At 48.4% G+C, this 10,316-nt stretch overlaps 1 protein-coding gene across 1 annotated transcript; it reads left to right on the forward strand.

Moving 5' to 3' along the window:
• The first annotated feature begins 204 nt into the window (after window positions 1-204).
• Window positions 205-8,536, forward strand: PGAM1 (phosphoglycerate mutase 1). The gene is made up of 4 exons (XM_045361300.2): window positions 205-374; window positions 4,855-5,129; window positions 5,427-5,607; window positions 7,458-8,536. Exons 1-4 carry the CDS (start codon window positions 236-238, stop codon window positions 7,625-7,627), a joined length of 765 nt encoding a protein of 254 aa, XP_045217235.1. The 5' UTR covers window positions 205-235; the 3' UTR covers window positions 7,628-8,536.
• Window positions 8,537-10,316: the final 1,780 nt, after the last annotated feature.

The following is a 10,316-nucleotide window of genomic DNA, read 5'->3' on the forward strand; positions in this document are numbered from 1 at the left end:
CATGCGCTCTGAGTGCCGGAGCGCGCCCCTTCCCGTCTGGGGCCGCGGAGCCAGGATGCGGCGCATGCGCACACCTGGCGGGCGGAGAGCGGTCCAGAGCAAGCAGAAAGATTTGGGCGAGACTGTGCGCGGGAGCCAGGTCGTGCGGCGCGAGCGCGCAGGCGCGGCAGAGGGGGCGGGCTGCTACTCCGGAATCTGCGAACCGCAGTCGGTGCCGCATCCTCAGCCCGCCGCCATGGCCGCCTACAAGCTGGTGCTGATCCGGCACGGCGAGAGCGCATGGAACCTGGAGAACCGCTTCAGCGGCTGGTACGACGCCGACCTGAGCCCAGCGGGCCACGAGGAGGCGAAGCGCGGCGGGCAGGCGCTGCGAGGTGCGGAGGGGCCGGGTGGGAGCTGCGAAGGGCCGGGTGTCCGGCCTCGGAGGCCGCCTGGCTGGCGTCTGCGCCCTCCCGGAGAGGGCCGGCACCTTGGGCAGCATCTCTTTAGCAGTTTCATGTGTAGTTGAGAAGATGAATCCAGAAGGTAGAGTCGACTTGTTCAAGGTCACGCCGTGGAGCGTGAGGGACTGTGCCCGGGGAGGACCCAGGGCGGTCGCCCCGCAACCCTTTGCGCTCCCCACGACACCGCTTCGCAGTTTTCCCGTTCTAGTCTCGACGTTTAATAAGTCGGGGACAGGCCGGGCGCGGTGGCTCACGCCTGTAATCCCAGCATGTTGGGAGGCCGAGGCGGGTGGATCACTTGCGGTCAGGAGTTCGAGATCAGCCTGACCAACATGGTGAAACCCCGTCTCTACTGAAAATACAAAATTAGCCGGGCGTGGTGGCGCACTCTTGTAATTTCAGCTACTTGGGAGGCCGAGGCAGGAGAATCGCTTGAACCTGGGAGGCAGAGTGCCGTGAGCCGAGATCGCGCCATTGCACTCCAGCCTGGGGAACGAGACCGAAACTCTGTCTCAGAAAAATAAAAAAAAATAATAAGTCGTGGACAGTTTGCCCTAATGGAGCCATTTGTGGCGGCCAGGTCTTTTTCAGATTCCCCCAGCGCCAGAAACGGTTGGTACAGTCTGGGGCTCCTGGACGAGGACGCCCTGTGCCTTACAGCAGCTGTAACCAAGGCTTCTCAAGAGGCGGCTACGGATCCTAGCGGATCGGCAGGCCACACAGCCTCGTCCCCAGCAGTAGGTGGAGTCCCCAGGGGTGCCTAACAAGCCTCAGGACACCAAGAAATCCGCGTGGTTGTGTAGGACTTTGCTGTTCAGTAGCATTCCACAAATAGTGTGTCCAAAACGCATCCGTAGATATAACTGAGTGAATGAATGAATAGTTTGAGTTGCTCCTTCTACCCAATAAAGTAGAAAAGATTTTATCCTCCTCAGCCTTCCTAGGCCCCTTTATAGTTGGGAAAAGTGAGGATGTGGAAAGATGACTTGTCCAAGGTCATGTCTTATTCCTAGTCCAGTGTCCTCACCCTAGTTCTGGGTGAAGTAACAGGTAGGTGTTAGGAACCGGTAGGCTTTTGGCCAAGGACGCTGGGCAAAGGTGGAAGTGGCTGTGAGATAATGCTTGCCTATCCAGGCTTGCCCCCACCCCAGTCTGCTCTTTGTGGTTTCGGAATGCTAATAAGGAAGCATTTCCTGCTGCCGGCAATGCCAAGAATCCCTGAAGAGGTGCTTCCACTGATGATAGGGGCAGATCCTCCTTTGCTCCCTTCTCACCTCTGGACAAAGCAGCAGCCATTCACAAGGGTCATTGATGAGGCACAGGTATTTGGCCTCAGATTGCTCTCCTAGCTTCTTGCCTTCACTGTACTATCCTCAAATGAAGCAAAACGCGGGACAGTCTGGGAAATGTAAACCTCTGCGGGGTGGGTGGGCAGGGGAGTGAATGTTTCAGATGGCCTGGTGTGACCTCATCTTTTAGGAGAGGCTGGGAAATGGAAAGTGCTGGTAAAGGAGGCCATTTTCTTTAGCTCTGTGGCAGGAAGAACTGTATCAGTCTGTGGTGGTTTCCCAACAACTAGTCCACGTTAAACCATGTTGTCTCTATTTGAGACTGATCAAATAGTTAAACTTGTAATCTCTAAAATAACAGATCCTATTTCAGTTTTAAAATAAATGTTAGCATTAAATTAAAAAGTTAACAGTATAAAAAATTAAAATATTTAACAGTTTAAAAGGTCGAAAACATATAAATAATTCCTCAATGCTTTAAGTGATAGGGTTTGTGCAGTCTTGAATCTGATTTCAGGAGAAAGCTAGTGAGAACTGAGTTTCCCCATGCATCCTTACTGCTAAGAGAGGGATGGCCTGGGGGAGGATGGAGTCCACACCACAGTGTCCACTCCTACCCCTGTGAGTGTCCCTAGGCTATGTTTTACTTTGATGGGCAAGTTAAAGGAAGAGACTTTATGCTCTGATCTTTCAGGTTCTCTGTTAAGAGTCCTAAGCAGAACTTCTTTTGTCTTCAAGGTCCTATTTATGTGTCCAAAGTGAGCTGCCTCATTGCAAGTGGAAATAATTGCAGTAAAACAGCCTGAAGCTGTCCAGCATGGGGGCTGAGGCGAGCACTGTGGGTATTCACTTCCGGGTGACTCAGCCTTTTGTTGGGGAGCCATTCCTCTCCTTACAGTTAGGAAGGTGACAGTAAGTGAGTCTACTAGGACTTGTCTGGCGGCTCAGTGATGAGACCTGTTTTTTCTCTTGTGGGTGGTGTGAGTTTTCCTGGTGATTAATTCCCCCCAGCCCTCACTCAGTAAGATTGAGTTCTTCTTGGCCTCATTCTCATTTGAATGACTGGCAGGAAAATTCACTTCATGTTTTATTAGTTACTGTTGCTAACCTCAATATGAAGCAATATCCAGGCAAGTTTGTGCTGAATTTCTAAGAGGGCCTTCTAGCCTCATGGAGAAAAACAGGAATGTTTTCTTGGTCATCAAGGAAAGTGCCGTCTCCCCATTATGGTGGGAGGGAGAGTAATCTTTCATGAAACAAAATCAATAAGATTGGTTTTTTTTTTTTTTTTTTTTTTTTGCGCGCGACAGTGTCTTGCTCTGTCGCCCACGCTGGAGTGCAGTGGCGCAATCTCGGCTCACTGCAAGTTCTGCCTCCCGGATTCACACCATTCTCCTGCTTCAGCCTTCTGAGTAGCTGGGACTACAGGCGCCCGCCACCACGCCTGGCTAATTTTTTTTTGTATTTTTAGTAGAGACGGGGTTTCACCGTGTTAGCCAGGATGGTCTCAATCTCCCGACCTCGTGATCCGCCCGCCTTGGCCTCCCAAAGTGCTGGGATTACAGATGTGAGCCACCATGCCCGGCCAAGACTGATTTCTTGTAACCTATTCGTTGGGCCAACATAACTCTTGCCACAATAACTACTGTGTATAGAACACATATTCATTGATGAATCAGATAGTGCACAACACTGGGTCTGTCTTTAGTGAGTGGCTTCTCCTGAACTTGGTTTAATACTTAAGTAGGTATACTCTTCTGAGGGTACTTGGGATTAGGCTGGAACTTTGACTACAGTAGAGAGAAACCATGGATTAGAGTTTGTGACGTGATTTCCATACTCCACAGTGAATACAATTTCATACAACAAACAAATACAATTGCAAACAATTACAAAAACAAAATACAATTTCATACAACAAACTGAAGTTTTATCAGTACAGGAAGACCTCTTCCTGTGTCCTGATTGGGACTTAAATCCTAATTTTCTTAGATCAGAGTTCTAGTAAAATATCTATTAGAAGTGACAGTTCCCAGCCTGGGCAACATGGTGAAACCCTGTCTCTACTAAAAATACAAAAATTAGCTGGATATGGTGACGTGTGCCTGTAATCTCAGCCTACTTGGGAGGCTGAGGCAGAAGAATTACTCGAACCTGGGAGACGGAGGTTGCAGTGAGCCGAGATCGTGCCATTGCACTCCACCCTGGGCAACAGAGTGAGACTGTCTCAAAAAAAAAAAAAAAAGCCAGGTGTGGTGGCTCACGTCTGTAATCCCAGCACTTTGGGAGGCTAAGGTGGGCGGAGTTCGAGACAAGCCTGGCCAACATAGTGAAACCCCGTCTCTACTAAAAATACAAAAATTGGCCGGGCGCGGTGGCTCAAGCCTGTAATCCCAGCACTTTGGGAGGCCGAGACGGGCGGATCACGAGGTCAGGAGATCAAGACCATACTGGCTGACACAGTGAAACCCCGTCTCTACTAAAAAATATAAAAAACTAGCCGGGCGAGGTGGCGGGCGTCTGTAGTCCCAGCTACTCGGGAGGCTGAGGCAGGAGAATGGCATAGACCCGGGAGGCGGAGCTTGCAGTGAGCTGAGATCCAGCCACTGCACTCCAGCCTGGGCGACTGATCGAGACTCCGTCTCCAAAAAAAAAAAAAAAAAAATACAAAAATTAGCTGGGTGTGGTGGCATGCACCTGTAGTCCCAGCTACTTGGGAAGCTGAGGCAGGAGAATCGCTTGAACCTGGGAGGCAGATATTGCAGTAAGCTGAGACCACCCCATTGCACTCCAGCCTGGGTGACAGAGTGAGACTCTGTCCCAAAAAAAAAAGTCACAGTTCTAACTGAAATACAAACATCAGGATCCTTGAGGAAATGGGGATAGCTAGAGATGGTGGTGAAAAGTTGGATTCTGGAGTCCCACAGCATGGGTTTTAATCTCTTACGTAATTGCTGTGACCTTAGGTAGATTGCAAGGATAAACAAAACAGTTGGCCAAATACTTTGTTTTTTTGGCCAAATATTGTCATTTGGACTACTTGTACAGGAGATTGATAAGGAAGAACATTTTGGCTCAGAGTAGACCTCGTTAGCTTATCACTTTGAACTTCTGATTTCCAGATGCTGGCTATGAGTTTGACATCTGCTTCACCTCAGTACAGAAGAGAGCGATCCGGACCCTCTGGACAGTGCTAGATGCCATTGATCAGATGTGGCTGCCAGTGGTGAGGACTTGGCGCCTCAATGAGCGGCACTATGGGGGTCTAACCGGTCTCAATAAAGCAGAAACTGCTGCAAAGCATGGTGAGGCCCAGGTGAAGATCTGGAGGCGCTCCTATGATGTCCCACCACCTCCGATGGAGCCCGACCACCCTTTCTACAGCAACATCAGTAAGGTATGGACAAACAGAGGTTTGGTCACTCCGCCCAGGATCAGGGGCTTTTAGTAGTGTCTGCCTAATCTCACTGAGCTTGTAATTCATGATAAAATAGTTAATTGTAATCCTTCTCCAAGGAATGACCTTCACTTACTAGAAGATATGGTTGATAGTTTACTATCTCCTTTTTTGTATTTCCATTGTCAGATTTTATAAAAACCTGTGAATGTGCATGGGCCAAAATTAATACATCATGAAATCTTTTAACAGATGTAACTGTTAATAAGTGGTGAACTCAGATTCTTTATTGCTTAGGATCGCAGGTATGCAGACCTCACAGAAGATCAGCTACCCTCCTGTGAGAGTCTGAAGGACACTATTGCCAGAGCTCTGCCCTTCTGGAATGAAGAAATAGTTCCCCAGATCAAGGAGGGGAAACGTGTACTGATTGCAGCCCATGGCAACAGCCTCCGGGGCATTGTCAAGCATCTGGAGGGTATGTATGTGTTTTCAGAGGTGCCTTCAAGGCAGGATAAAGCAGAACTGCTGCCAATCAGGGACTTGATAAAAAGGAGTCTAGGAAAGGGCTGGACTTGTTAACAGCTTTAGAGGTGGTGTAGATTGACTTCTGGTGAAAAAACACCCTCAACCCTTGTTTCTCAAAATGTGATCTGCAGAATAGTGACAGCTGGACCCCCTGGGAACTTGTTATACTTGCAGAACCTCAGGTATCACTCCTGACCTATTTCAGAATCGGCATCTATTCCGTAGGTGATTTGGATACATATTAAAGCTTGAGAAGCTCACCTCTAGATTGGAATTGTCAAATGAAACTGCTAGTAAAGATCCTCCTTAGCTGGCCAAGCACAGTGGCTCATGCCTGTAATTGCAGCACTTTGGGAGGCCAAGGCAGGAGGACCACTTGAGGCCAGTAGTTTGAGACAGCCTGGGCAACATAGTAAGACTGCATCTCTAAAAGTTTTTAAAGGCCAACCACAGTGGTTCATGCCTGTACTATCAGCACCTTGAGAGTTCAAAACCAGCCTGAGCAACAAAGCAAGACCTTGTCTGTACAAAAGAAAAATGAAAAATTGGCTGAGTGTGGTGGCTCAAGCTTGTAATCCCAGCACTTTGGGAGGCCAAGGCAGGCGGATCACAAGGTCAGGAGATTGAGACCATCCTGGCTAACACAGTGAAATCCCGTCTCTACTAAAAATATAAAAAATTAGCCAGGTGTGCTGGCGGGCGCCTGTAGTCCCAGCTACTCGGGAGGCTGAGGCAGGAGAATGGCGTGAACCTGGGAGGCAGAGGTTGCAGTGAGTCGAGATCGCGTCACTGCACTCCAGCCTGGGCAACAGAACAAGACTGTGTCTCAAGAGAAAAAAAAAAAAGAAAGAAAAATGAAAAATTAGCTTGATGTGGTGATGCTCACCTGTAGTCCCAGCTACTCAGGAGGCTGAGGCGGGAGATTGCTTGAGCCCAGCAGTTCGAGGTTATAGTGAGGTACGATTGTGCCACTACATTCTAGCCTGGGAGTAAGACTTTGTTTCTTTTTTTTTTTTTTTTTTTTTTTGAGACGGAGTCTTGCTGTGTCGCCCAGGCTGGAGTGCAGTGGCCGGATCTCAGCTCATTGCAAGCTCCGCCTCCCGGGTTTTTACGCCATTCTCCTGCCTCAGCCTCCCGAGTAGCTGGGACTACAGGCGCCCACCACCTCGCCCGGCTAGTTTTTTGTATTTTTTAGTAGAGACGGGGTTTCACCGTGTTAGCCAGGATGGTCTCGAACTCCTGACGTCGTGATCCGCCCGTCTCGGCCTCCCAAAGTGCTGGGATTACAGGCTTGAGCCACCGCGCCCGGCCAAGACTTTGTCTCTTTAAAAAAAAAAAAAAAAAAAGGGAAAACATATATAAAATATTCTCCTTAGTCACAACCAGGCACAACTTTACACATGAATCTCAGTTTGCATCTTAAATTGTTTCCTCCCCGAGGACCTAGAGGCCTGTGTGTGCTAATTTTTGGTTGGATGGACTATATGGGATATTTGAGATGTGTACAGTCTTGCTTCACTGTGGGCTTCTAGACCTCACTTTGGTAGATACCTGGCCATACACCTTGCTGTAGTTTATTGGTGGTTTATCTTGTATACCTTTTCTGGCTTTTCAGTTTAATGGCTGAGAAATAAGTATGGCGGGGGCCATTCCCTGGGTTCAGAACTACTATAAAGATCAGAAAGAGTATCTTACTTTAATTTCTGTCAAAGTCCTTTGTCCCCTGGAGGACAAAGAGTAAACCTGGAGGGGTGATGTGGATTTATGTCTTGTGTGGCTGATGATGGTGGATGTTTTCAGGTCTCTCTGAAGAGGCTATCATGGAGCTGAACCTGCCGACTGGTATTCCCATTGTCTATGAATTGGACAAGAACTTGAAGCCTATCAAGCCCATGCAGTTCCTGGGGGATGAAGAGACGGTGCGCAAAGCCATGGAAGCTGTGGCCGCCCAGGGCAAGGCCAAGAAGTGAAGGCCAGCGGGGAGGATACTGTCCCCAGGAGCACCCTCCCTGCCCGTCTTGTCCCTCTGCCCCTCCCACCTGCATATGTCACACTGACCACATCTGTAGACATCTTGAGTTGTATCTGCAGATGGGGACTGGTGGCTCCCATTTTCATTTTAGCCATTTTGTCTTCTGCACCCACTCCCTTCGTACAATCTAGTCAGAATAGCACTTCTAGAGCACAGGTTCTCAGTCCAAGCTGTGGAAAAGCTCCCCTTATCCAACAGAGTTTAAAGGTAGTAACTTGGGTTTTTGCGAGTTGTTTACTAAGGACTTGTGGGGAGGAATCATGCTAAGCCATGACCAATGAGGAGAAGCAACAGAGCCTCTCTGTCCCCAGGAGCCAGTCCTCTGCTCTTCTGCAGTCAGGCCACTGCCTGGGGGCTCTAGTCATTCCAGTGGAAGATGATGTAACCTGCATGGTGATGTGACAACTGTTTCCTCCCTGACCCTAGAGGACCTGGCTCTAGAAGTTTGGGATCAATCCTGAATTTAGTTATGTGTTACATTTACTTTTATTTAAAAAGTATAGTATATATAAATAATACAAAACAGTAACCCTTCTGGGGTTTCTTGTGGCGGTTGAAATAGTCCCACATGTGGTCATCAGAAAATAAGCCATTCCTCATACCAGTATGGGATCAGTTCCTTGACCTCTGAGGGGCAGGAGTGCTTCCTGCTGTGTGTGTTAGAATCCCTTCCTGCCTTGTTTCATGGCAGTGAAACGCCCCTTGGTCCTGTCCAAGTGTGTCTTTCACTGATTTCCAAATCATGTTCTAGTTGCTTGGCTCTGCCACATGGGTCCAGTATTCACCTGAGCATAACTGTACTAAATCCTTTTTCCAGATCAGTATAATAAAGGAGTGATGTGCAATAGTTTCTTGTGTGATGTGGAAGAGCTTATCTGAGGAAACCTTAGCATTTAACTTGAAATGTCTCCCACTACCCTAGTCCTTGTGTGGCAGTTTGTTTTGGGACACCCAGTCACAACTTTACATGGTTGGTCCAAAAATGACACATCTCCCTGGGCTTTTCATGTCAGCCTGGTGAGCTGAGGTGGCGGTGGGAGGCCCTCCTGGCCAAGCCCTCCATTCATGTTGCCCCCTGCAGCTCTTGCTTGGTGCCCCCCTGACTGGAAAGTCACTGAAACTCCATTGTATCCTCTTTAGAGTAAATAAAGTCTGCTGTTTTTTTTTTCTCTTTTTGAGACAGTCGCGCTCTGCCGCCCAAACTTCAGTGCAGTGGCACAATCTCAGCTCACTGCAGCCTCTGCCTCCAGGGTTCAAGCAATCCTCCTGCCTCAGCCTCCCAAATAGCTGGGACCACAGGCTTGTGCCACTATGCCTGCTTAATTTCTGTATTTTTTAGTAGAGACGGGTTTTTGCCAAGTTGCCCAGGCTGGTCTTGAACCAGTTTTGGCCTCCCAAAGTGCTGTGATTACAGGTGTGAGCCACCGTGCAGGCCTCAGAATTTTTTAACCGTTTTACCAACTTGAAAACTTAAAAGATGACCTCAAAAAGTGACAGTGCAGTGGAAAGGAGTATAATTACATTATAAACACAACTGCCTTCTCTCTCCTTTGAAAAGATCACTGGAATACAAGAAATCCATAAAGCTGGAGAAAGAACATTCCCTTTTCCTTCTGGTGGGAGCAAGTAACACCATCTGTTGAGCTCCTAATGCTCCTCTGCCATCCACTGGATGAGGGATATTACATACGTTAGCTCTAATCTTAACCCACGAAAGGGCTGGTAACTCCTGTTTAAGGAAGAGGAAACAGGCCCAAAGAAACATGTAAAAAGCACCAAATGTCACACCACTTGGTACTGGGGCTGGGATGGATATTACTAGTTGAAGCAAATCAAGGTTCTAAGATTTAAATACTTTCAAGCATCTTGCTTTTCAATTTTAGATTTTCATTTGACCTACACAATAACCTTGAGTAATTTCAGTCTCCAAGAGGCTGGTGGAATGTTACTCTCCTAACCTGTGCAGGATCCTAGACCAGAAGTTGGTAATTTTGGCCAGCACGGCGGCACACACCTGTAATCCCAGCACTTCGGGAGGCTGAGGATCACTTGAGGCCAGGAGTTTGAGACTGGCCTGGGCAACATAGCAAGACCTGGTCTCTACAAAAAAAATTAGCCAGGCATGGTGGTATGTGCCTGTAGTCCCAGCTACTCAGGGGACTGATGTGGGGGAATTACGTGAGTCCAGGAGTTTGAGGCTGCAGTAAGCTATGACTGCACCACTGCGCTTCATCCTGGGTGACATTCTGAGGCCCTGTCTCTTTAAAAATTGCATGTACAACAAACAAAAACACCAAGGCCGGGCATGGTGGCTGATGCCTATAAGCCCAGCATTTTGGGAGGCCAAGGCAGGTGGATCACCTGAGGTCAGGAGTTCAAGACCAGTCTGGCCAACATGGTGAAACCTCATCTCTACCAAAAGTTAGCTGGGAATGGTGGTGCATGCCTGTACTCCCAGCTACCGGGAAGGCAGAAGCTGCAGTGAGTTGAGATCGCGCCACTGCACTCCAGCCTAGGTAACAGCAAGACTCTGTCTCAAAAACAAACAAAAAACAAAACCTGGATGTGGATCTACAATGATCTTAATCTCGGTAAAATTTTCAATTAAAGAAACCCTAACGTTCAAG

This window comes from Macaca fascicularis, chromosome 9 (genome assembly GCF_037993035.2).
Source record: "Macaca fascicularis isolate 582-1 chromosome 9, T2T-MFA8v1.1".
NCBI classification, from domain to species: domain Eukaryota; kingdom Metazoa; phylum Chordata; class Mammalia; order Primates; family Cercopithecidae; genus Macaca; species Macaca fascicularis.

Excerpts from the sequence above, each read along its gene's own strand:
- PGAM1 (XM_045361300.2), top strand. The coding sequence starts at position 236 with ATGGCCGCCTACAAGCTGGTGCTGATCCGGCACGGCGAGAGCGCATGG. Across the intron at positions 375-4,854 it reads CGGCGGGCAGGCGCTGCGAG|ATGCTGGCTATGAGTTTGAC; the intron begins GTGCGGAGGGGC and ends TCTGATTTCCAG. Across the intron at positions 5,608-7,457 it reads CATTGTCAAGCATCTGGAGG|GTCTCTCTGAAGAGGCTATC; the intron begins GTATGTATGTGT and ends GGATGTTTTCAG.